This window comes from Chelmon rostratus, chromosome 5, assembly GCF_017976325.1.
Source record: "Chelmon rostratus isolate fCheRos1 chromosome 5, fCheRos1.pri, whole genome shotgun sequence".
NCBI lineage: Eukaryota > Metazoa > Chordata > Actinopteri > Chaetodontiformes > Chaetodontidae > Chelmon > Chelmon rostratus.
The window spans coordinates 7,376,670-7,402,409 of record NC_055662.1 but is presented as its reverse complement, the minus strand read 5'-3'; the positions used below and the strand labels follow the sequence as shown (position 1 = coordinate 7,402,409).

Genomic DNA, 25,740 nt, shown 5'->3' with positions numbered 1-25,740 from the left:
GGTGTGATATGGAAAACACATTTTTTATGTTGCTGGGAATGCTATTTCTATAGGCTCCGGTATGCTGTTTATTGCATCTAGATTTTTTCAATAAAATAAATGAATCAAAGTCTTAATGTTCTTTGTGTCCATCCATTGTGGTAGGCTGCAGTTAATGTGTGAAGGTGACAGTGATGTCGAACACTTTGAAAGGGGAAATGGAAGCACGTTGCTGACTTGCAATTCCTGGACTTTGTGGGTGGATCAGCTAGTTACTGAACAATTGGGTCAGCCTTGAACTCAACCTTGAAACATCCACGTCCTTACGCTGTGAACAAACAACACTGAAATGCCATACACTGTCTGAACATCCCAGATTTCCAGGGAGCATCCCAGACACATGACAGTTTTGAAAGCTAATGTCTGTAGAGGCTGACTGCTATGAGAATGCAACATAATCAATAAATAATGATCAATCAAAATATAGTCCTCTGATAAAATAGAGATAAAATGATTGCATGCAACATGAATTAGAGCAACTTTTAAAAAAGCAAAACTGATCCCATTAAAGGGCCAGTTGTTTCTTTATTGAATATAATATATAAAAGGAGACAGCATCCAGCCCACTGTGTTATTGCGTGCGCAGGAGAGAGAAGTCTGATGTTCTGGAGTGGCGACAAGCAACTGCAACTGAACACGGACACGGACAAAGAGCATAAAGCTGCAGTATAACAGTGTTAAACTATGAATTTCTGACTTTTGTCAGTGCTTCACACACACTCTGGTCCACTCCCTAAAGTCTCTCCTCCTCTACCAGCAGTGTGTGTGTGTGTGTGTGTGTGTGTGCCCGTGTGTTTAGTGGTGAGATTAGACGTCCTCGCTCTGGCCATGCCCCATTACTGCTGTCGCCTAGGAAACGGGGCGTGGATAAAGCGCTCGTGAAGCAGGTGACCGACGTGATTGGCTGAAGTGTCGGAAGATGTAGTAGCGTGCCATCGTTCTATCGCTCTTCAGTGAGCTACAACGAAGGCGAACCGGCTGTCTGCGCACCGCACCGGGAGGCAGGGATCCGCTTACCATCAAACCTCACTCTCAGCCCTCATTCTCCTACACGCCCGAGGTAAGTCAGCCTCAAATGTTCATTTTATGTCTGTTTTTAACAAATGTGGCTCTGTACAGTCTATATGGGTGACTAAATCCATCTTGAGAGACACGCGTCTGTACGTCAAAAATAAACCGCAGTCGGAGCAGGCGCAAAGCCCGTAACAAAGCCGCTCCGCCAGGCTGCCCGGCGACGCTGGGTACGGGGTATAAAGTCAAATAACAGTTTCAGTCAGCAGCATGAACAAATAAACGTGTCTTCATGTCATATCTGAATAACTATATACTACACTGCATTCATGATGATTTTAAGGGTAAACTACTTTGAAAATAAAGAAGTAGATGTACGTGGGGTTTCTCGTTTGGGAGTCACCAGAGTATTTTTCGTCGTCAGTTGTAATCTATTACCTAACTGTGCCATTTAAAAATGATGTGTAAAGTAATTAGTTAATCCTAGTAATTCAGAAAATGTATATTTTCATGCATTCTGCTCACTTGATTGATGGTTTAATTGATGACTTAATTGATGATTACAGTGGTAATTTTTCTAGATACTTTAAAGATTGCTCTTTTCAGATTGAGCCTCTTGTTATTCTTTGAATCATATTCATTTTGAAAGTTGAGCTGAAAGTCATTTCCTGTCTTGGCCAACTACTTGTGGCTGTATGACACAGTCTTCCTTGCATGTGGAAATCATAGTCTGTCCCAGCATGTTTCAGTGGTTTTTACCTGCCACACTACAATATTGCATCTGTGGGAAATTAGTAGCAGTAAGAAGGAAAGAGAATGCGAAACTGGATTTCCTTCAGTTTCTGGCAGTACACAAAATGGAAATGACTCTCTAACAGCATTTGTATGGACCTAAGGTGTCGCAAAATAATAATAAATATAAACATAAACAAGCACAAATAAAAACAAGCAAGTTAAACATTGAAAGACATCATCAAACATCAAATGTTAGCAGGTGAGCAAATGCCCTTTACCAAAAGCCCCTGCTCTGAATCGATTCATATCCTTTACTGTATAAAAATAGTAATCATCCTGTAGCCATGTATTTTGATAAAATAGCACCATCGCCATGTAGCCATTTATTTAAATAATAATATTTATTTTTAAATATATTATTTAGTCATCATATCAGAACATTAAAAAATGCAGAAGTAGGTATTAATTATGCAAAGAATGAATTCAGCATCATATTTGACAAGATGATTGCATGTTTTGTCTGACAGTTCTTACTCAGATAAGTACAGCTGTCAGATAAATGAAGGGATGCAGTATTTCCCTTTGAACTTGACTTGTGGAGTTGGAGTGTAAAGTAGCATAAAATGAAAAAACTTTAAGTATAAATGAGCTTGATCTCCATTGTGGTTGTGTCTCCTGTGATCACATTGTAAAAGGTGAACAGTCAGCTTCTCCCAGCTTACTTTATTCCACCTGTGCTGTTTGGCAGCTCTGTTGCACCATGCTGACCCGCCTGTTCCGTATGCACGGCCTCCTGGTGGCCTCCCACCCCTGGGAGGTGATCGTTGGCACAGTCACCCTCACCATCTGTATGCTGTCCATGAACATGTTCACTGGCAATGACCAGATCTGCGGCTGGAACTTTGACTGTCCCAAAACAGAGGAGGTGGGTGAACTAGATGATCAGTACATGTCAGTTATCTGTAGTAGTATCTTCACCACACAATGTAAAGTAGGCCAGTGACCTAGATTTAAAGAGCCCCTGGACTGTCGTCCTACTTAAAACTCACATTATATGTCACACTTACTGACAGTATATTAATACTTTTACAAACCTCGCAGCTCTAATGCAGTGCCATAATCCCCATTAAATATGAATATGCATTGTCATGACCAATAGCTATGAATCCATAAAAACATAATTCATTTCTACCTGCGGTAGGAAGTCACTGCTCCCGGCCAAGAAACAGTCTCCAGAAAAACCATGTTGTGTTTACACTTTGGCTTTTGTACGAATTTATCAAATGAGATAAATACCTTTGGACAGAGCCAGGCTAGCTGTTTCCCCAGGCTAGCTGTCTTTGTGCTAAGCTAAGCTAACCAGCTGCTGGCTGGAGTCTTATATTTACCGTACAGACATCAGCGTGGTTTCAATTGGAACATCTAACTCTCTCCAAGAAATTGATTACAGATATTTCGCAAAAGGTCCAACTATTCATTTAAGTATTTCATTGAGGATTATCCCTTACAGTACCAAACATTTGTAATCCATTTCTGTGGCCTTACCACTTGTCCTCTGTTTTTACAGCAAATTTTGAGCAGTGATATCATCATCCTGACCATCACACGCTGCATTGCCATCGTCTATATTTACTTCCAGTTCCAGAACTTGAGACAACTGGGATCCAAATACATTTTAGGTAAAATACTGATGTTTACAAGATGTCTGAGGTGATTAAGATGCCACGTGTCTTGCGGCTGTAGAGGAATTCGATTTTTTTTATCTAACTACCTACATATACTCTCTTGCAGGCATTGCTGGCCTTTTCACCATATTCTCCAGTTTTGTATTCAGCACAGTGGTCATTCACTTTCTTGATAAAGAGCTCACTGGCCTCAAGTAAGGACTAACTCTGCATACTGCCCGTTCATATCAGTGTATCTGGTAAAAACTCCAGCTGATTGTTCTGTTCTGACCTCCAGTGAGGCTTTACCCTTCTTCCTGCTTCTCATCGACCTCTCCAAGGCATGCGCTCTCGCCAAGTTCGCCTTAAGCTCCAGCTCCCAGGTAGGCTGAAATATCGACACATCATACCGTGCATCGTTCCACCCGAAATTCAGCAGTAGCCCTGACTGGTATATTGTACTGCGCTTTGTTCAGGATGAAGTGAGGGACAACATTTCTCGTGGCATGGCAGTTCTGGGACCTACCTTCACTCTGGATGCCCTGGTGGAGTGCTTAGTGATTGGAGTTGGGACCATGTCAGGTACTTGTTGCCATTTGGAGTTTTGTTTATTCCTGGAGTGAAGGACTTAGGTTTGCAAAGTGAGGGTTTTAAGCACTTACTGCGCTTTGTTACTTGAGCTGAGATCACAGTTTTTATTTTCTTCACGAGGTCAAGTATTGGCAAAGACAAGCCCATTTAGATGTAAACTGAAAAAGCTCATGAAAATGAGCTGGTGAACGTTGATTGTTGAGATCTGAGAATGTGGCAGCACCTCTTAGCATATCTTTGCTATGACTCCTTAGCAGATGATGGCCTATTTTGCTGTAAGTTGACCAAGTGGAAGTGAAAGAATGCCGGGAGTGAATAGTGGTTGATTTGGTCATTTTGGTAAAACAATGAGCACTTCTCATTTGACTTTCTATCTTTTATGTTTCAGGTGTGCGACAGTTGGAAATCATGTGCTGCTTTGGCTGCATGTCTGTCTTGGCCAACTACTTCGTGTTTATGACTTTCTTCCCTGCGTGTGTCTCACTGGTGCTGGAGGTAAAGGTGCAGCACTTCACTGTATGCGTGCACATGTGCGTGTTCTTGTCAGATTGATTCATCGTTACGTTTGCTCCCGTAGTTGTCCCGTGAGAACCAGGAGGGCCATCCCATCTGGCAGCTAAGCCACTTCTCCAGAGTGATGGAGGAGGAGGAGGACAACAAGCCCAACCCCGTAACCCAGAGAGTCAAAATGATCATGGTAACGCCCCTTTTTCTTTTTTTGTTTCTTAGTTTTCTTTTGAACACGAGTCTGATTTCTGCTCCCTGCTCTGTGTGCAGTCTCTGGGCCTGGTGATGGTTCACGCCCACAGCCGCTGGATCGCCGAGCCCTTGTCCATCAACACCACAGTGGACATCCCACAGGTCGGCATGGAATTAGACCACCTCTCACCCAGGAGGATTGAGCCAGAGAAACCGCTTTGGCACTTCTACCTCACCAGGTCAGGCTGCTGATATGCTTGCTTTGAGCTACATGTTCTCGAGTGCATGACGGCTTCCCCGCATTTTCTGCATTCTTAGCATTCGTTGTGAGTCTCCTCAGAAATGAGTACTCTAGATGCAATTAACCCCTTGACGCCTGAATTTATTTAGAATTGTATAAAAAATTAATTCTTTGTGTTTTCGCTTTCAAATTGATCCTAAATTAAGAGGAGTTTGTTAATTTTTCTGTTGCACATACAATAGATATAAATTTAGGTATGATGCAAATTAGCGACAACAGGCGTTAATGCTAAAATGCAATAAAAATACTTTTGTTTTTCCTAATTCATAAATGTGCATCATAAAAGCCATTCAAAATTCATTTATTTCATCAAAACAGCCACAGAATTGGCTTACACCCATTACATTGTAACAACAACACAACAGATGTAGTTTTCACTTTGACCGGTCCGACGAGAAACCAGTGCTTGCAAAAGGTTCCTAGGTTTGTGTTGAATATGCACAAACCGGCATTAGAGGAATGCATGCACGATTCGGCTCCCATTTGGATTAAAGTGGTATGATGCGAATTCGCGACAATCTGTGTTAAGGGGTTAAGGTCATGAACTGTGGAGACTGTATGTCAGGATGTGAAGTAAGAAGAGGTCAAAACTACAACAAAAAACAACTGGCAACTTTGGAAATGAGTAATAAAACTTGTTCTGCATGTTATTGTCCCTTTTCTCCGACAGGATGATAACCATGGACATAGAGCAGGTGATCTGTTTGGCCTTGGCCCTGCTGCTGGCTATCAAGTACATCTTCTTTGAGCAGGTTGAGATGGAGTCTACGCTCTCACTGAAGAACCCCATCACTATGTCAGCCCCCGCCTTGACCCCACGCCGACCCATTGAGACCTGCTGCAGGAAGGAGCCGCTCGCTCCCCGACCCCCGGCCCCCACCCAGACCGTGGCTGACCCGATGCCGGCCGACAAGACAGAGAGAGGTGCGTGTGTGCTCAGTGATGATGCTGTAGCTGATGGACTTGTGTAGCACTGTGATATCCAACTCCACCTTGTTTCCCTAGATGAGGTAATCCGGCCCCTGTCCCCCCCGACCACTGATCCCCAGCCAAAGAGCTTCTTTGTTGTGGGGGAGGGAGAAGAAGAGCTGAAGTCCAAGAATGATCAGCCGAGCATCCCCCAAAATCCCAGAGGCCTGGACGAATGCGTGGCCATCCTCAACAACCCTGAGGTGAGACACAACACATGAACCCATAAAACATCCCTTTCTCAGCTAACCCCCCTCTCAGGTGGCTGAATGTTGCGTCACCGTGGCCCACTTCCCAGCTCCCTGAGGTGTCTATTTCAGTCAGGGAGCCATGTCCCACCAATAAGACTGCGGGGTTTGAGGCAGTTGTGTGATTTAACTACACTGTAATGAGCTTAGTCACTCCACTATCTCAGTGAGGCTGAACCAATTAGAGCGTGACGCCAGCAGAAGAGACACTGATTCCACTGAGTCCTCACATCCAGTCGGCTCACCTTTGTACGTTCCCAGATTTGACTTGAGGATTCATTCCAAGTCAGATAGACATTTCTTCTACTGAGACATGTTAGGTACTGAAGTTAATGCGCAGCTACATATACAACTATATATACATGAATGCTGAATTAACTGGTATAAGATGTGATGGTATTAATGTTAAATTGTATCGATAGCAGCCAGCTTCACTGGCTCCTCTAGTGAATGACTTCAAACATATATATGCTGAAAAATACCAAGCAGTTTGTGTAATATTCAGTGTACTATATACAGTGTAGACGACCACCACAATCCGCTTTATACAATGTTAAAATACTTAATTGATCTTCAGAAGTTCTTTGAGGTAGAAGACACATTTTTGTTTCTCCTAATCGTCAGTGAATTTTGAAGTAGTCACTGACTGCAGGTCTGTAGCCAGTAGCCAGTGGCCGAGATACACAGTGAATAGTAATAGTAATAGTGCATAATTGTGTCTCTTGCAGCTGGGGCCCCGTTTCCTGAGCGACGCTGAGGTGATGCTGCTGGTCAACTCCAGACACATCCCCGCATACAAGCTGGAGGCCATGATGGAGAAACCAGAGAGAGGAGTGGCCATACGAAGGCAGATGATATCTGCAAAGCTTCCCTCTCCTTCTGCGCTCTCCTCCCTGCCATACACAGACTATGACTACTCCAAGGTAAAGACACACACACGCACGCACGCACACACACACAAACACACACACACACACACACACACACACACAACAGACTTCTGTAAACGTGTCAACATTTCTGCTTTCCAGGTCATGGGCGCCTGCTGTGAGAATGTTATTGGCTACATGCCTGTACCGGTGGGTGTGGCTGGACCGCTCCACCTGGATGGGAAGCAGTTCCAGGTGCCCATGGCAACCACAGAGGGCTGCTTGGTTGCCAGTACCAACCGCGGTTGTCGAGCGATAGCTGTAAGTGTCAGCTATGTTGTTTCCAAAGACACAATAATGTGTTACAGCATGTGAATAGTAAATATCCAGCCACTGCCTTCAGATCAGCAAGTCTTTTATTTACTGTTGTCATACTGCGTCTTGTTGTCTTTGCTGGTGTAGTTTGCTTTTGAGAAAAATGTAATGAGTTTTCAAACTAAAATATTGAGCCAAAAAATAATTATAACCATAAATAATAAAGTAGCTTTAAGGTCTATAGCTCCAGGTGCAGGCGTATGCATCCATTTCACATGTTGCTTTGAAATCCAACATCAAACAGTGATTGTAGGACCTTGAAAACAGATCCTACAATTAAGAAGTAAATAGGGAGGCAATACAAGATGGCACATACAGTATTACTGATTGGCAAAGCTTTGTAGATGTTCCTTTTAAACCTTCAATCTGGACTTAAACAGTGTCACCAAGCAACAATAATGTAACTTAGACAAAAATTAAAGCCGACCTGATTTTCAGCTGAAATCTGAAACATGGCCGCAGAGCTGTGTTATAAGGTGTATAGTATATGTATTAAATAGAATAAAACATCCAAAACCGCTAATAGGTTCCTTACATGTGGAATGTTTTGATTGAGTTAATTTACATATGACTTATGTTAGCAAATAAGAGGCCACACTGTACAAAAATGTTGAGTTACAAATACAGAGTTTGCATATGTTTATTTTTTTAATATGAGGACATGGGATTTTGAGACTGGGCTCACAAGGAAAATAAGAAATCAATGAAAGAAGAAGAGGAAGTGAGAATATGCACTGTATCTGACTTGTGACCCTGTCCCCCGCACCCTGCAGCTGGGAGGCGGAGCCAGCAGTCGTATCCTGGCCGACAGCATGACCCGAGGACCCGTAGTGAGGCTGCCCTCTGCCTGCCAGGCTGCTGAGGTCAAGGCCTGGCTGGAGAGCACGGACGGTTTTCAGGCCATCAAAGATGCCTTTGATAACACCAGCAGGTAAAACATGAAACCTGACATGGACGGAACTAGAATAGCGCGGGATCAATGTGTGTCCGTCGTGCGTCTACCTGTTGTTTTTGTGTGAAAGAGTCTGTGGTTGCTGTTGGCAGGTTTGCTCGGCTCCAGAAGCTGCTGGTTGGTCTGGCTGGGAGAAATCTCTACATCCGCTTCCATTCCAAGACTGGAGATGCCATGGGCATGAACATGATCTCGAAGGTAATGGTTTATTATGGCTGTGTGTGTGTGTGACATGGATGACAGTTGTTTGACATCATCACACTGTTGACTAGCAGAAAGGTTTAAGACATGTAACCCAGTGTATTTCAGGTATGATGACTAACATGTGGTCTGCCTGCAGGGCACAGAGCAGGCTCTGAGCACACTGCAGCAGCACTTCCCAGAGCTGCAGGTGGTGGCTGTCAGTGGGAACTACTGCACCGACAAAAAGCCGGCCGCCATCAACTGGATCGAGGGCCGTGGCAAGTCTGCAGTCTGTGAGGCCACCATCCCTGCTAAAGTGGTCAGAGAGGTAGGAAGAGCCTGGAGTGCAGCTCACTTCTGCTTACTGCCACTGAGTTCTTTGTAGGGCTTCGTACAGTCTTCACTGGCATTGATCAGTTTTTCCATCCCTTAAACCTCTGACCTATCAGCAGAAAATCAATCCTGAGGGAAACCTGAATGTTGTAAATGGACAACCTTGAACTACTGGTGCTGGTGCTGGCTTGCATTGCTGCACATTTTTAGAATGAAGTACAAAGTATATAAAAAAAAAATGGCGCTGTTAGCCCTTCAAAATCCTTCAGTGTAATTGGAAGTTTCAACGAATGTTAGTGTGGATGCTGGTTTCCTGCAGTAACTCATAGGAAACAGGCCCAAAATTCAGCAGGTGAGGTTAAAAGCGCACCCTGTACCCTGTTCATTTAAAAAGAATCTTATCTTAGTCAGCTTTGAGCTATACTCACCTGTTACATAAGTGTACATCAAAGAAGCATTTGCACAGTCAGGAAGCAATTACAGAAAACATGACACATACTTTCATATTTGTAATAAATAAATGTTTGTAATATGTTATTAATGAAATGCTAAAGTATTGCTCCACAATTTAAGGACTACATTCCGTTGCACATATTAACAGTTTCTTCTTGCTGTTATCATTCCTCTTGTTCAAAAGATGCTTGCTAATACACATTCAGTGTAAGTGGTGTGGGACACCAAGTCCACATTCACTTGCATTGTGTGAGCGATAACAAAAAGGAGAATCAAGCAAAAGAAAAGAAATTATAAAAGCACACAAGAGCATGGCAAATTTTCATGATCTGTTAAATTAACCTCTGTATTATGAGTTTTATATGAGTACCTTTAGTATAAGTTGTACCCTATCATTTGAACTCAGTTTCCGCTCCTTGTCTCTGTGCTGCAGGTTTTGAAAACGACAACAGAAGCTCTGGTGGAGGTCAACATCAGCAAGAACCTGGTGGGCTCGGCCATGGCGGGCAGCATTGGTGGATATAACGCACACGCTGCCAACCTGGTGGCTGCCATCTACATCGCCTGTGGACAGGTGCAGTACTTCTAAGGAACTACTGCGTATCCATTTATTCCAATGCATCTCTGTGTTTCCTGTGCTAATGCATATAGCTGTGTGTGTATGTGTGTCCTCCAGGATCCAGCCCAGTCAGTTGGCAGCAGTAACTGCATCACCCTGATGGAGGCATCAGGACCAACAGGGGAGGACCTATACATCAGCTGCACCATGCCCTCTATAGAGCTGGGCACTGTAGGAGGAGGCACCAACCTGCCCCCCCAGCAAGCCTGCCTCCAGGTATACACACAGACACACACACACATTTCAGGCTGCTTTAACACAGATGTTATTACAACTCTATTATTTACACTATGTGGATATCTGCTAAGTTTGCTCGTCATTGATTTGTGTGTGTGTGTGTGTGTGTGTGCAGATGTTGGGCGTGCAGGGGGCCAGTCAGGACTGTCCAGGGGAGAATGCCCGGCAGCTGGCCAGGGTTGTGTGTGCCACCGTGCTGGCTGGAGAGCTCTCACTGATGGCTGCTCTGGCTGCTGGCCACCTGGTCAAGAGTCACATGACACACAACAGGTAGGAACAAGGAACCTGAATTCACAAATATACATGAGTCATTTTTTCTGCAAGTCACCGCATAGCACAGCATACGCCACAGACGAAAGCACTCTCAGCTCAATTATTTGTAATGACAAGTGCACATACACCTCAGCTGAGATTTACCGTATGCTGTATCAGTCATAGAGAATATCAAAAATCCATGAAAAGGTGGTGCTTTTTATAGCTGATTTAAGCTCTGAGCAGAACTTCCTCTGGTACAGGTTAGCTGTGCAGCCAAAGTTACCGTGCAGATATAGCCAGGAAAAAAAAGCCACCATCATGACATTGAAAACTCTGGTTTTAGGCTCAGCATACCTCGCTATTATCCCTGCTATTACCTGCTATTATTCAGCTATGCCCTGAATGATCTGGGTCCGAGCAGTGAGGACTGTTGCCGTTGACTCTTAGAACCCCAGAATATTTAGTTGCAAGTCTAATGTTTGTTTTTACAAGAAAATATTTTACAATAAATTTTACAAATGTCATTCAATTAAAGGTTTTCAGCTTTCATAAAAAAAGACTTTATAACCAGTGTGCACTTGACATATGAAGCATAATGGAATCTGATCTAACTGTTCTGCATGCAGATCCAAAGTGAACCTGCAGGAGTCTCCAGGAACGTGCACAAAGAAAGCCTCCTGAGAACCTGAGAGCAGGGTGGCCTCCCTCAGTGAGCGCGAGCCACTGGACACAACAGTAAACCAGGGAAACATGGACAATTTGAAAGGGACTAATCATTCTGTTCAGTGAAAACAGACCTCAGAAGTCTTCCAAGTGCTTTCAAAGAGACACGGGAGTGTCTCTTGACCAATCTCTATGCTGGCTATGGAAAGGATTCATACAAGCTAATCAGACTATTCCGGGAGAGTTTATTCATTTTTTGTTTGTGTTATGGAGCTGGCAAAGGGCACTTAATACTGAGTTGATGAATTCCCACATTAAAGAATTCTGTCAGGGTTTGGGGAAACGGACAATTTGGGTTAAATGATGAAATGAAATGAAACATTTCTGCTCTCCTGTTGCCAAAAGGAGCATTGTCAACACAGAAACAATGATACCTAGAAGGTGGATGTTTTCATTGTTGAACGTTTGTGGCTATTTATGGAGCTTAACAACTATGCTGCTTACAATTCTGCATCCTTTGATGTCTTCATCAGGGTGGCTTGTGAAGCTAACAAGAACACATAGTGTCACAGTTTTGACAACTCAAGACGAAGCAGACTCAAGTCCTGATTCCACCATAAGAAGACAGAAAGATTAATCAACTATTGTCTTGATCCAAGAGGCACTTTAGAACTAAGACTACAAATCTCTCCTAAAGGCCGAGTTGATCTCCTGTAGGGACAGAACAAGTTCCGACCAAATCACAGCTACTATTAGTTACTATCACCCTTCATAAAAGAAGGGGAGATATTAACTAAAAAAGGCTTCAAGTGCCTGTACTCGGCCAATTCATGTTGAGATTATAGTACCTGATACAAAGAAACAAAACCAATGGCTCAACTGATCTCTGCACTGGATTCCCAGCACCAAAAAAAATACTTTAAATAACAGTGTGTTCCAGTTCCCATTCACTACAGATGTATCTGTGAGTGTTTGCGTGTGTGATTGTACTGTTTTGATTGATGCTTTGTCATGAATTGCACATGAGAGCTACGTTCATGCATTTAGCAGTTTGCATCTAATCTCTGAAGCCTCTATGTGCCGCCTGTGGCATGTGAAAGCTGCGTGCAGAAGCTTCATGTGGCACAGCTTTGTGGGAAAGGCAACCAAATGCCCTGGGGCCCCTGATGATGATGAACGGGGCCTGTATGGATCAGGTTCAGTGTGTCCATAGAAAGTGAAGTAAGAAGGTGACACTTGTATTGCTACTTAATCTTGATGCCTTACTTGTAAAGAAAATCTAGTAATTTATAATTGTTTATTAATATATATTAATGTATTTTTACTACACATTGATACATAATTAGATAGTCAAAGTTATTCTCATAATGGTATTGCTAAATAGAAAAGTGGATGTATTCCTCAATAAATAAATAAAGGTTGTTAGATATATTTTGCATTGTCTAATTAACACAAACTAATGACTAATTACTAACTAATACATACACTAATACATACACATTGCAGAGTGGGCCCATGGTTTATTTTTGACCCCTTATGTGGATAACTGTGGTCCTGAACAGTTGGTTCTTGTTCCTGGACATAGTTGAACAGCTTCCTTTAATTATATTGAATTTCACCTCTAAATTAGTGTTTTGCATGTTTTAGCTCATTTACTACAAATATGTTCTTAAATCTGACAATAGCATTATTTGCAAATGATTTCAAATCAGTCTGCACTTACAGCAAGTCCTGCAACTAATGAAAACCAATGGCTGTCTGGAAGCGGAAGAGTGAAACAAATTCAGAAAAATGAAAAAAAATGATAGCATGCTTTGGAAAATGCAACTCTGAAAGATTATTTTCATGCGTATTATACAACTAGTTGCACTTAAGAGGATCAAACACACAAAACACTGTTGTTCCAGCAAGCAATAAGATCTTAAGTTTTAGTGTTTGAGTCCTGCAGGTGTCCTGCTATGAGATCTCCAGTCACCCTGTTGAACCCAGGAGCACTGCCTTAGCACAGATCAGTCTAATCAATGAATGACAGTTATAGGTTAGTGAAAGTTCCACTTCTAATGAGATTACACAGCTTTAACTTTCTCCCCTTTTCCCCACATCCTGTCTAATAGAGATCCTCCGCAGAGGTCTCAGTCAGAAATCCTCCACTGATCTCTTACAGTGCACAACCCTCACCAGAGAGGCTGTCAGCCAATCAGACGAGGGCCCCACACATCTCACCAGCTGTGAGCAGACTGATTGGTTAACCCTGGTAGGACGGCTGCAGGCCACACACATGAATAATGTAGCCTGTGAGCTGGTCCAAAGTTTGGATGTAAGTAACAGAACAGGCAGGGGTTAATAGACTCATCTCTGTTCTCCACTTGAGCGCTTTAGGTACATGAAGTAACATATTTAACAGAGCATGAACACATGTTGGTACTTAATGAGTTACTGTAAATAAAGATGTAAATAATGAAGAGTGAAAAGTATCTCACACATGCTTCAAGAACCAAAACTGGAGGATTTCTGTTATTACAGACTTAGTCATTTATCAACTTCCTCATACTGGTCTGCAGTTAAGCACACAAATGTATCCTGTGTAATATTACATAGTTGTTACTGTGCTTTAATACTTTTACTGTGTTGTATATTTTTCTACTGTGCAATAGCACAAAAACACTGTATTTATCATCCATATCTTACTCATGTGCAATTCAATCTTCCACTAAGAAACAGAGCCATCCTTCTCAAGGCAATACTACTTTTATACTATTTTGTGTACACACACACACACACACACACACACACACACACACACACACATACGTATAGTTGTTTTTATTCTGCATCCTTTTATATTGTCTATTTGATATTTTTATTTATTTTTATCTTATCTTATCTTATCTTATCTTATCTTATCTTATCTTTAAAGAGGCCCGGACACTCAGACACTGCACAGTGCACATGCATTCCACTGACATGACTGATGTTTGTGGCCATGCAGACATGCTGTTGAATGATCGTCTCCCGTATTTAACCCTTCTCTCTGCCTGTCCTGCCGTTTCAGTATTTCTCTGTGAATCTCCCTTACTGTTAATCTAAAAGTTTGCGTGTCTCATCAGAAGGAGTGCGGTTTATCTGTGTTTAATGACAGTAACTTTGGTCACAGTCATGCATCACAGAGTTTAGTCTGTCACACAGAAAAACCAGAAAGTCCACATAGAGAGCAGGTCAAGTTCCACCCAGGGATTCCCTTCCTGGGTGGAACTTGTTCTATTGTTGCCTTATTATTTTTATACTTAATTCATTATCAGTTTCTTCTCTTTCTTCTTCATTTTTTTTCTGTCGCAGTTTGCTTTCATTTGGGCAGCAAAACTACTTGATTTTGTTAAGGCAACAAAACTACCCTCGTTTTGTATTTTTTTGGTTTAAATAGTATTTAAGTTGGACAAAAGTCCAACTGAAGTTGTACTAGGTATACTTGACTATTTTAAGTATAGTTCATATACTGCAAATATACAATTTTTATGTATATTAATTCATGCTATTCTTCAGTTTAAAGTTCAACTGAAAACTTGGAAAATATTGATCGCATCTTATTTTTTTCCTGTCATTGACATGGCATGATACAGCATTCTGCATGTTTGATCTTAAGATGATAATAAAACAATGCGACGCTTACTGTCGTCTGTTGTTGTGACCTGTGAAATAAGTTTGTGTGAGGTCGGCCTTGTATGGTCATGCTTTTGTGTAAGTGTATGTTCTACACTGAATGGCAAATAGGTATATACAGATACAGCATACATATGAAATATTATATTGTTTCCATAAAATAATTTCCGAAACAAATCCCATTTGACATTATTTAAAAATGAATGCAAATTGTGCTTTCTAGCTCGCCTACAAGTGCTTCCTGCTGTGGACTGCAGCCTGGAACGACTTAAAAATAAAGTCTTTAAGTTCATCAAAATGGAGCCGTTTAATCGCCATTGAGATTGAAAACGCTTCATGTTTGTCAACAGAGACACACTCCCATCTGTCCGATAGGGGCCAGTATGGATGTTGAAAGTTAGTTTTCGGATAACCTATAAACACGAAGAAGAAAAGGCGGAAGTAGATGTAGGACGCCGGTCAACTTTTCAGGAACGTAAACAAACTACCAGCAGACCATGCTGTCATTCACTAAAACACGTTGTATTTATTCACAGTTATGCCACCTTGCGAACACACAGCTTAACATGGTGACAGCGCAGAGGGCCAGGAGCCTCTCTAACCAGGTAGCTCAGTCATACGAGATGAACAGACACACTGCGAAGTTGATGTTATGTAGCTAACGTTAGCTAACCGTGGCGCGCAACGCTAGTTAACGCTCGCTGTTGCATCATACTGTCTGCGCTGTCCATCCCGCATTGAGTTAACTTTCATTTTATTTTTTATATATTTTAGGTCAGGGCCATGTCTCACGTTACGGGGATTCGTCCGTTTAATAAACACACTCTGCATCCCGTCTGTCATCTTCCTAACAAGGTAAGTTCTGCTTCCAGACCCCATTAAAAAATGGACAGTTTAAGGATTTCTGTCTCACCGACAAAGGCTATAACGCGTTTGACACAGCTTGTGAGGGGCTTCCTTCTTTCCCCCGAAAGATGTAGCGTTTACGACAAAATTGTATTCAGGAAGCTGAGTGAACTCATTGTCACACTGAAATTTCATGGAATAAATAATGAAGAGGGAAACTGATAATAAAGGAAACCAGATGAGTCCTTGTTGTATGGTATCTAACCTCAGTTTTTCTGTCAGTGTTTTGAGAGGTGGAGGAAAAACATCCACCTGACATCACCCAGGCAGGAGAAACCTACCCCTGTGCAGTTAAGGTGAACCACAGTTATTATATTCTCTAGGCATCACTAACTGGTTTTGAATGTTAAACTAATATTTAACTTTGTGTCACTGTCTAAAAGTGAGCTGTCTGAAGCGGCGTATGAGAAGCTGGCCGATGAGACACTGGATGCTCTGGCTGATTATTTTGAAGACCTGACAGATGAAGCTTTCACTGGATCAGACTACGATGTTGTCTTCTCTGTAAGTCAGTCTAATTCCTTTTCACTGCCACTTTGGGACATCTCTGACCACGGTACATAGTATTTTTATACTCTAGGATGATTGACAACATTGCTTATGCTACTCACTTGGTTCTTGGTTGTGTACACCTTGGTAATGCGCAACAGGAGTATAAAGAACTGAAATAAAGATCATCACATCATCTGTAAACTGTAAATAGTTCTACTAAATACTAACTATTAGTGAACAAATACTTTTAATAAACCACCAAAGTTATTTGACTTATTTATAAACTAATTAATGTTGTTCATTTTAACACTTGAGATTTCTAAGACTTCTCACAGCTCATCTGCAGTCACAAAAGTATTTTTACAACTGTTTTCACATATGCAGTAGTACTCCCCTACACCTGGAAACACAATTTGATGTAGAAAATTAGTTCCCCTTTAACCTAACGTACACTGGCAGTAAAAAGTTTGTGCTTTATGTTTTCATGTACACTCAGAGAAACCAGGTGAACAGAGAATGTGTTCACATGAACTACAGCAACCTGGCTACTTTAAATCCATGTGTAGCAAGTTTCATCTAACAGTGTGTTCCATAAGTCAGTTAACAAAATATGGGCAACTACTCTGCATCAGTGCTGCGTTATTGGCCTCCTTAAAGCTCTGCTGGAGGCTGTGCTGTTAGGGTAGCTTTTTAAAGCACCCTATAAATTCCTGTTTATTTGCAGCTGGATCTTAACCCAACACAAAGCTGAGGGAGTACAATTCTGCTTTAACCCATGCTACTACAGAAAATGTTGCACTTTGTGGAAGCAAACCGCTTCCTTTTTGATCTATAATGAGCCACTATGTTGTCCATTACCTATGGCAGCTACATCAAATCAAATCAAACTTTATTTATATAGCACTTTTCATCCATTTAAAATGCAACACAAAGTGCTTCACAAGATAAAAGAATACAACAACAGAGAGAATAAAAGCATAATATGACAGACAATATCCCACTTCCAGATATACACACATGCGCTCATACAAACACTCACAAAACACACACAAACACATATGCACACACATACACACAGTGCTGAGACATGGCAGGGCACTGAGGAATCATGTGAGGAAACACCTATGGGAGCCATCCACACTGGGAAGCGCCACAGCCTGCGGCCACCGGGAGCGCCGCCACAGAGACCACCCAGACGCCGATGGAGAGGGGCAGACTCCGCACTTAATGCAGAGCCACCCAAGTCCCTCGGGCCCAGGCGGCCTCCAAGCAACGGCCCCCGTGGGCAGACCGGGCATACACCCCAGTGTGGAGGCCCCCACATGAGGAAACACTGAAGCTAGAAATTAAAAGACTAAAGAAAAAATAAATAAATAGATAAATAACCAAATAAATTAAAGATAAAAGCAGGTATAATGCACAAAAATTAAAAGCTTTAAGAAAGTTAAAAATGTAGAGGAAAAATAGACAAATAAATAACTAATAAATAGTAAGTAATAAATAAAAGTAATAAGATTTTTAGATGTAATACTGATAAAGTGCATAACTAAGAACAAGTCATAAGAAATATAAGAAGTAAAAATAGCATAATAGAAGAATTCAAAGTTTAAAAGAGATCAGTTAAAGGCCAAACCAAAAAGGTGAGTTTTGAGCCTCCTTTTAAAAACATCAACAGTCTCTGCAGTCCTGATGCTCTCCGGCAGGCTATTCCATAGTCGAGGGCCGTAATGGCTGAATGCAGCCTCCCCGTGGGTTTTTGTATGAACTCTAGGAATAATTAAAAGTCCAGTGCCGGAGGACCTCAGGACCCGCGAGGGTTGATATGATAAAAGCATGTCAGATAAATAAGTGGGCCCAAGATCATTAAGACATTTAAAAACTAATAAAAGAACCTTAAAATCGATCCTGAAACACACGGGGAGCCAATGCAGCGATTTTAAAATCGGTGTAATGTGAGCCCGCCCTCTGATCTTCGTCAGCACCCGTGCGGCTGAGTTCTGTAATAGTTGCAGGTTAGAAATGGTCTTTTTGGGGAGGCCAGAGAGCAGGGCATTACAGTAGTCTAAACGACAGGAGATGAAGGCATGCATCAGCACCTCTGTGTTAGCTTGAGAGAGAAATGGGCGGACTCTGGCTATATTCTTAAGATGATAAAAACCTATTTTTGTTACATTTTTAATATGTGGAATAAAATTCAGCTCAGAGTCAAAAATGACGCCCAGGTTCTTTACACATTGTGTTGGTTTAAAATCTTGTAGTTTTGGTAAAAGTTTCTCTCTCTTGCCTTCAGGACCAATGACTAAGACCTCTGTTTTGTCCTGGTTGAGCTGTAGGAAATTCTCTGCCATCCATGAATTTATATCTAAAATACAGTTAAAAAGAGCATCAATTGGCCCTGTGTCTTCAGGCTTGCTTCCCTTACATAAACATCTCATTCACATCGGTCAATAGCACATGTGCAGTACATTGGTGGACATGCTATCTCACCCATGAAAGCATTAGCAATAGATTCATAGAAACTGATCAAAATAAGCACACAGACAACTGTTAAAGTGTAAAACCCTCAGAAGCCAGAGGAAGCTAAGATGTAGGAATGTCCCACCCGTCTATGCTGTAATTCCTTTGTGGAGAGACTACAGCGGAGACTGCAGGTGTGGGCTGCGTGCACGGCCCATTACCCCTCTGTGCACCATGATTCTGTTTCAGACGTGGCCTGTTGTTTGGCTGCTGGGCTCTGTTGCCTTATTGATTTCTTGCCCAGTTGAATTGCAGCTGGCAGATAGCTTGAGTTTATCCGACAGGAAGCTTAAAAACTGTAAATCCTGGAATTACACAGAAACAGTGAGACCAAACTGACCGATCAGAGAGGAGGGTACATTTTCAGGACAGAAAGACAGGCCGAGGACCAGGGAGCATGAGACCACTTAGAGGTCAGACCTGCTCTAGTTTGTTTTGCAGAATGGGACTTGATTTTGTTTTTTGTTTTTGTTTTTTTTCTCTGAATTTTGATAACATTTTTTTTTGTTCAGGGTATTTTTTATTAGTTTTTTAGATTGTACAGAATATCCCATCCCAAAAATAACCTTAGCCTATTGCATCATTACAAATTTACAGTGGGATTTATCAAAACATATGATCAATACCAAGTATGCCAAGCAATTTATAAACACACAAAGAACACAAATTAGGGGTGATAACATTTTACTTTCCAACTTTATTGCTCAGAGATGCCTCTGTCAGAGACAGCTGTACAACAGAGTTCACAAGGATTGTACGTAAGCAGACAGACTGTTAAACCATATGATCTAAACAGATCCACTGGAGAAGATGAATCATTTCAAATATTAACCAAACAGTGTCTGGTGAATGGGTTACATCAGGCAACACTTTTAACAATAGGGTTGCTAAAATTGGCCAAAAAAGATTTTTGATTCTATCTTCTTAAAAAACCCCTTTGGTGCCATTCGAATATCTTTTTAATGCCCACTTTGTCAATAAGAGGGAAGACCAATACAACGAGAGCCATACTATTTGTATATTGTTCAACATAAACGTCTTTTGAAAGATCCAATACCTACAGACTACAAAATAAAGAAAGAAATTAATGTCTTATTCCGTTTTGCTGACTTATGTGCTCATATCAGCTTGAGCATCATTTCATTCTCAATCGATGAAAGTGACGTGTGCAGAGTTTCTAGTTGGTGCTGCAGTAAGAACATGCTGAGCACATCAACATGTATTGTAAATATTTTACACTGTCCTCCTGTCTGTCTGTCGTGTGTTTGTCCTGGCACTGTTGGTGTTTTTACAGACCCATGTGACCGTCTCTGAGACCGTTTTGTGTCACTGTTTCCTTTTTGCCCCTCTTCTGTAACATCTTCTTCCACCCTGTCAGTGGTCCATGCGAGGGTGATTAATGAAGCAGCTGTGTGTGTGTGTGTGTGTGTGTGTGTGTGTGTGTGTGTGTGTGTGTGTGTGTGTATGTGTGTGTATGTGTGTGTATGTGTGTGTATGTGTGTGTGTGTGTGTGTGTATGTGTGTATGTGTGTGTGTGTGTGTGTATGTGTGTGTGTGTGTGTGTGTGTGTGTGTGTGTGTTAATTGTTTTGGTTGGACAGTGGCTGTCTCTGCTGGCTCTGACTGATTGGCCAGTGTTCCAATCTTGGCAGCTGACCCCTTTTTCAACTGGCTGCAGTGACATATGGGGCCATAAACAACACACACACACACACACACACACACACACACACACACACACACACACACACACAGCAAAATGAAGAGAGCTGTGACTTGGCTGGCTGAATAAGAGCTAGGAGCATTACTTCACACTGCAGAGGGTCTCAGAGAGGTGCCGGAGTAAATGTTTATGGAATAATCAAGAAGAGGCTCGTCACTCACCTCCTTTTGGTTTTTGGGGCAACTCGCCATCTGTTACATAGAGGCTTCTGTGAACTAGGTAGTAGCATGCGTCCAGGATTAGTGTTCCTCCACCTAAAATCACAAATCGTTCTCAGGTTACAGTTTGTGTACAGATTAAACAAACAAGATACAAAGATACAGCATGTTCTTCAGAGGGATTTGGACACAGTCAGGCTAGCTATTTCCCCCTGCTTTCAGTCTTTATGCTAAGCTAGGCTAATCACGGTCATTTTACAGAGTGTAGCTCAGTATGGAACACGCAGTCTTGACGCTGGCATCAGTGTGAACAGCTCACTCTGAAAGACAGGAAATATTTTCCAAAATGAAAAAAAAAACACAAACAAAACAAAACATTTTAATTTCTGATTTGTATGTAGGTGTTTTGGTGTCAGAGGGTTAATGACACTGAGAGACTGATTTAGCTGTTCAATAGAGTGATGGCCTGTGGGAAGAAACCCTTCTTCTGCCTGGTTGTTTTGGCGGTCAGTGTTCTGGTGTTCCTACCAGAGTGGAGATGTTGGAACAGGTTGTGAGCATGTGTGATGGCTCTGCCTGTTTCCTGACTCTGGAGGTGTGTAAGTCCTGAATGGCAGAATGGCAACAATGATCTTCTCTGCAGGCCTGACTGTCCGTTGTAGTCTGTTCCTGTCCTGTTTGGTGAAAACCACAAACAAGATCCTTGCATGTCCCTGGGGAGTGGATGTGCAGTTCCATTTTAACTAGTGAACTTAACCAGTGAAATGTTTGCCCAGCAGGGGCTCTGTGATGCTCTTCTGGTGGGTCAACACCAGTCTCTCAAAGGGTTTCATGACCACAGATGTGTAAATATGAGGGCTAGCTGGTCAGCACAGACTTTCAGACAGGACGGTGACACACTGCCTGGCTGTGGAGGTGGGGGTCTGTGGGGAGGGGTGAGGAGGTGGCAGAGGGTGAAGTTGGTTGTGTGATATTTTTGTATCACTTGGAAATGTAAAGATATTTTAATTCCATTTAGGTTTGTACTTCAAATGGTTTATTAAATGTGTGTGTGTGTGTGTGTGTGTGTGTGTGTGTGTGTGTGTGTGTGTTAATTGTTTTGGTTGGACAGTGGCTGTCTCTGCTGGCTCTGACTGATTGGCCAGTGTTCCAATCTTGGCAGCTGACCCCTTTTTCAACTGGCTGCAGTGACATATGGGGCCATAAACAACACACACACACACACACACACACACACACACACACACACACAGCAAAATGAAGAGAGCTGTGACTTGGCTGGCTGAATAAGAGCTAGGAGCATTACTTCACACTGCAGAGGGTCTCAGAGAGGTGCCGGAGTAAATGTTTATGGAATAATCAAGAAGAGGCTCGTCACTCACCTCCTTTTGGTTTTTGGGGCAACTCGCCATCTGTTACATAGAGGCTTCTGTGAACTAGGTAGTAGCATGCGTCCAGGATTAGTGTTCCTCCACCTAAAATCACAAATCGTTCTCAGGTTACAGTTTGTGTACAGATTAAACAAACAAGATACAAAGATACAGCATGTTCTTCAGAGGGATTTGGACACAGTCAGGCTAGCTATTTCCCCCTGCTTTCAGTCTTTATGCTAAGCTAGGCTAATCACGGTCATTTTACAGAGTGTAGCTCAGTATGGAACACGCAGTCTTGACGCTGGCATCAGTGTGAACAGCTCACTCTGAAAGACAGGAAATATTTTCCAAAATGAAAAAAAAAACACAAACAAAACAAAACATTTTAATTTCTGATTTGTATGTAGGTGTTTTGGTGTCAGAGGGTTAATGACACTGAGAGACTGATTTAGCTGTTCAATAGAGTGATGGCCTGTGGGAAGAAACCCTTCTTCTGCCTGGTTGTTTTGGTGGTCAGTGTTCTGGTGTTCCTACCAGAGTGGAGATGTTGGAACAGGTTGTGAGCATGTGTGATGGCTCTGCCTGTTTCCTGACTCTGGAGGTGTGTAAGTCCTGAATGGCAGAATGGCAACAATGATCTTCTCTGCAGGCCTGACTGTCCGTTGTAGTCTGTTCCTGTCCTGTTTGGTGAAAACCACAAACAAGATCCTTGCATGTCCCTGGGGAGTGGATGTGCAGTTCCATTTTAACTAGTGAACTTAACCAGTGAAATGTTTGCCCAGCAGGGGCTCTGTGATGCTCTTCTGGTGGGTCAACACCAGTCTCTCAAAGGGTTTCATGACCACAGATGTGTAAATATGAGGGCTAGCTGGTCAGCACAGACTTTCAGACAGGACGGTGACACACTGCCTGGCTGTGGAGGTGGGGGTCTGTGGGGAGGGGTGAGGAGGTGGCAGAGGGTGAAGTTGGTTATGTGATATTTTTGTATCACTTGGAAATGTAAAGATATTTTAATTCCATTTAGGTTTGTACTTCAAATGGTTTATTAAATTTCATGTGTTACAAGGATTGTGTTCACGTGTGTCTGTTCTGTCTTTGGTTCGTGTTCAGAGCGGTGTGTTGACAGTGAAGGTGGGTGGGGACCACGGCACCTACGTCATCAACAAACAGACTCCGAACAGACAGATCTGGCTTTCTTCTCCCACCAGGTAAGACTTGAGGGTGTGTGCCACACCTGACTCCACACTCTGATGGTTATTCTGGTTCTCAGGCACCTGCTTCACTGCTCTCTAAAACACCAACATCTGTCTGCAGCTGTCTGTCTTTCTCCTCTGCAGTGCAGCAGCTCTGTTCTGTTGTTGTTACACAGAGCTGTTTGGGCTGCCGCAGAGCTCTGCAGAGCAGAGCCACTTCTGCTCTGTGTCCATACAGATGGACATTAGAAAGTTACGGTGACAGGTACAGTATATGGAGAACAACAAGAGGAGTAATACTCTCATTGAGAGAGAAGTGTGTTGAAATACTTATTATTAATACTTTTGAGAAAGAAAAAATCCAAGGTGCTTTTCTCTTTTTCTTCTGAGGAATCTGAAATGACAGCATCTCAGCTAATTTCCTTTTGTCCCTCTTTGCAGCGGACCCAAGCGCTACGACTGGACAGGTGAACGCTGGGTGTACACTCATGACGGTGTGAGCCTCCACCAGCTGCTTTCTGAAGAGTTTTCCATCATCTTCAACAAAAACATGGACCTCTTTGATCTACCCTATTCATGAGAACTAATGGCCTACCTACTGTGTGACTGCTGTGACTCGTGAAACAATTGTTAAATCATCTGGGAGCCAAAGACACAGAGTATATATGTACAACTCCACAATAACTTCAATGTTAGCCTTTAGAAGAGCAGTTGTCTTTAATGTCTCTGATTTATATATGTGAGTTGTTCCATTGTTGTCTGTCTCTCTCTAATAATATATTTTACATTTGTATTTCATAGTATCGTATATAAAGGCACATTCTCATTAAATATCTGAAAAACCCATAGATGTCAATGGGGAATTCAGCCACATTCAGTCTCCATAGAAACGCCTGCATGTCCTTAGTGTCTCACACTGTCCAATCAATGAACACACTGTTTCCATTGCAGTCAGCATTTTCACAATCTAGTGACAGTGTTGCCAACAGCTGACTTGTTCTGAACGACACCTTACCCCAACAACATGTGCGTTTCTGAAAACAAGGGATATTCTAATGTTTCACAGCACTGGCAGCCTGTAAGATATTAAACTGTATTTCCCCATTTTGTTCTCATTTTGTTTGGTTTGTAAGGGACCATGCACAACATGAAACATAAATGTTACCATTTGATGTACTGCACCAGTGTTAACTTAGAGTTCAATTTCATCTTCCCTTGGCAGGTCACACATAAAACATTCTCAGCGACTGAAAAGCCTTAAACAAAGATTCATATAATTCAAAGCTACACACACATCATGGCAGCAACAGGTGTGTGTAAGAACTAAAACTCTTTATGTCATCTGGTCAGATGTTCCACAAAGTTGCTGCTGTCAGACTCAAGAGGATTAATGACTGTTCGTCCGGCCTGCCCCCAACATGTAATACAACACAACACATGCAAATGTGGAATAGCCTGCATGCATATTAGCTGCTGGGCCTTTCATTAACCGATCCAGGTGATATTTGGTGTTCATTATTTTTCATCTTTTTTTCTTAAACCTTAACTTATCCTTCCAATTTGAATGAAAATGACCTTTAGAATTCATTCTTTGTTGTGATTGCTTGCCTTTAGGATTTCTGTGAGTTAATCATAAATTGTCATTTGCTGAAGGGGGTCTGTACACACCATTAACACATGGCATTTGTTCAGATAAGGTTATTTTAAACTCAACATATTCTACAGTTTTGACTGCTTTGAACACAAGTTCACTCTTAATGCCGTTATTCACATGCATCAGCTACTACACATAACACAGCTTATTTAGTACCTTCATCGTATTGACAGGCCGCTGTGTTACTCACATGAGTAGTCAAAGACCTGGTTGTCAGCAAATTCATTTCTCACCTAAAGAGCTCAAGTGCATCGTCTAATAAGGCGATTATTAAACTGGGTAGTCACACGGATGCTCAGAGAGGGTTGAGGGCCACCGATCACACAGGTGTAGTCATTCATAGTCTGTCAGGGCTCAGCGCTGAGGACCAGTTCGAACAATGAAACTCAAAGCTAAGTCTGTGAATTACATCAATAAAAGTGTTGGAATGCTTTCCTGTGAAGTCTTGGTTTGTGTATGTGTGCTTTGTATTTTATGTCTTAGATGAGATCTCTTCAGTTTACCTGCAGGAGAAATTGTAACTTAGACACACTCAGTCTGCTTCCTTTCTGTAATTTCATTCTGATGTAATTACATGATATTTAATCCATCCCAGTCATTTGTCTTTACAAAGGAGGGTCTATTCACTGATATCCAATAGGCATGAACGGCCTTTCAGTCTTCCACTGAAGCTAATACTCCAACATACTGTAATACAACTGTTTATACTGTGATTCTATATCCAAAAGCAGTCTCAGCCTCAGTGTGCAAGAATAAAGCAGCAGTAGCTACTGGGGTAATGAATGTGGTATCACAGCATTGTTAGTGTGTGTCACTGAAATGTAGTCACTGATGCATCTTTAATGTACGATGGATTATCACATGGTGCTGCA

At 42.1% G+C, this 25,740-nt stretch overlaps 2 protein-coding genes across 2 annotated transcripts; both read left to right on the top strand.

Moving 5' to 3' along the window:
* Nucleotides 1-1,006: 1,006 nt before the first annotated feature.
* LOC121606480 (3-hydroxy-3-methylglutaryl-coenzyme A reductase-like) lies at nucleotides 1,007-12,535 on the top strand. Its single transcript, XM_041936814.1, has 20 exons — nucleotides 1,007-1,099; nucleotides 2,534-2,710; nucleotides 3,353-3,464; nucleotides 3,577-3,664; nucleotides 3,748-3,832; nucleotides 3,926-4,031; nucleotides 4,429-4,535; nucleotides 4,618-4,737; nucleotides 4,818-4,978; nucleotides 5,711-5,964; nucleotides 6,046-6,212; nucleotides 6,986-7,180; nucleotides 7,289-7,447; nucleotides 8,275-8,432; nucleotides 8,546-8,651; nucleotides 8,794-8,964; nucleotides 9,856-9,996; nucleotides 10,099-10,257; nucleotides 10,394-10,548; nucleotides 11,160-12,535. Exons 2-20 carry the CDS (start codon nucleotides 2,546-2,548, stop codon nucleotides 11,212-11,214), a joined length of 2,664 nt encoding a protein of 887 aa, XP_041792748.1. The 5' UTR covers nucleotides 1,007-1,099; nucleotides 2,534-2,545; the 3' UTR covers nucleotides 11,215-12,535.
* Nucleotides 12,536-15,314: 2,779 nt separating this feature from the next.
* fxn (frataxin) lies at nucleotides 15,315-25,257 on the top strand. The gene is made up of 6 exons (XM_041937588.1): nucleotides 15,315-15,458; nucleotides 15,628-15,708; nucleotides 15,982-16,055; nucleotides 16,143-16,263; nucleotides 23,132-23,229; nucleotides 23,656-25,257. The coding sequence occupies exons 1-6, from the start codon at nucleotides 15,351-15,353 to the stop codon at nucleotides 23,792-23,794; spliced, it is 621 nt and encodes a 206-aa protein (XP_041793522.1). The 5' UTR covers nucleotides 15,315-15,350; the 3' UTR covers nucleotides 23,795-25,257.
* The last annotated feature ends 483 nt before the right edge of the window (nucleotides 25,258-25,740 follow it).

Excerpts from the sequence above, each read along its gene's own strand:
- LOC121606480 (XM_041936814.1), top strand. The coding sequence starts at position 2,546 with ATGCTGACCCGCCTGTTCCGTATGCACGGCCTCCTGGTGGCCTCCCAC. Across the intron at positions 7,181-7,288 it reads CAGACTATGACTACTCCAAG|GTCATGGGCGCCTGCTGTGA; the intron begins GTAAAGACACAC and ends TCTGCTTTCCAG. Across the intron at positions 10,549-11,159 it reads AGTCACATGACACACAACAG|ATCCAAAGTGAACCTGCAGG; the intron begins GTAGGAACAAGG and ends TTCTGCATGCAG.
- fxn (XM_041937588.1), top strand. The coding sequence starts at position 15,351 with ATGCTGTCATTCACTAAAACACGTTGTATTTATTCACAGTTATGCCAC. Across the intron at positions 15,709-15,981 it reads TCTGTCATCTTCCTAACAAG|TGTTTTGAGAGGTGGAGGAA; the intron begins GTAAGTTCTGCT and ends TTTTTCTGTCAG. Across the intron at positions 16,056-16,142 it reads CCTACCCCTGTGCAGTTAAG|TGAGCTGTCTGAAGCGGCGT; the intron begins GTGAACCACAGT and ends ACTGTCTAAAAG.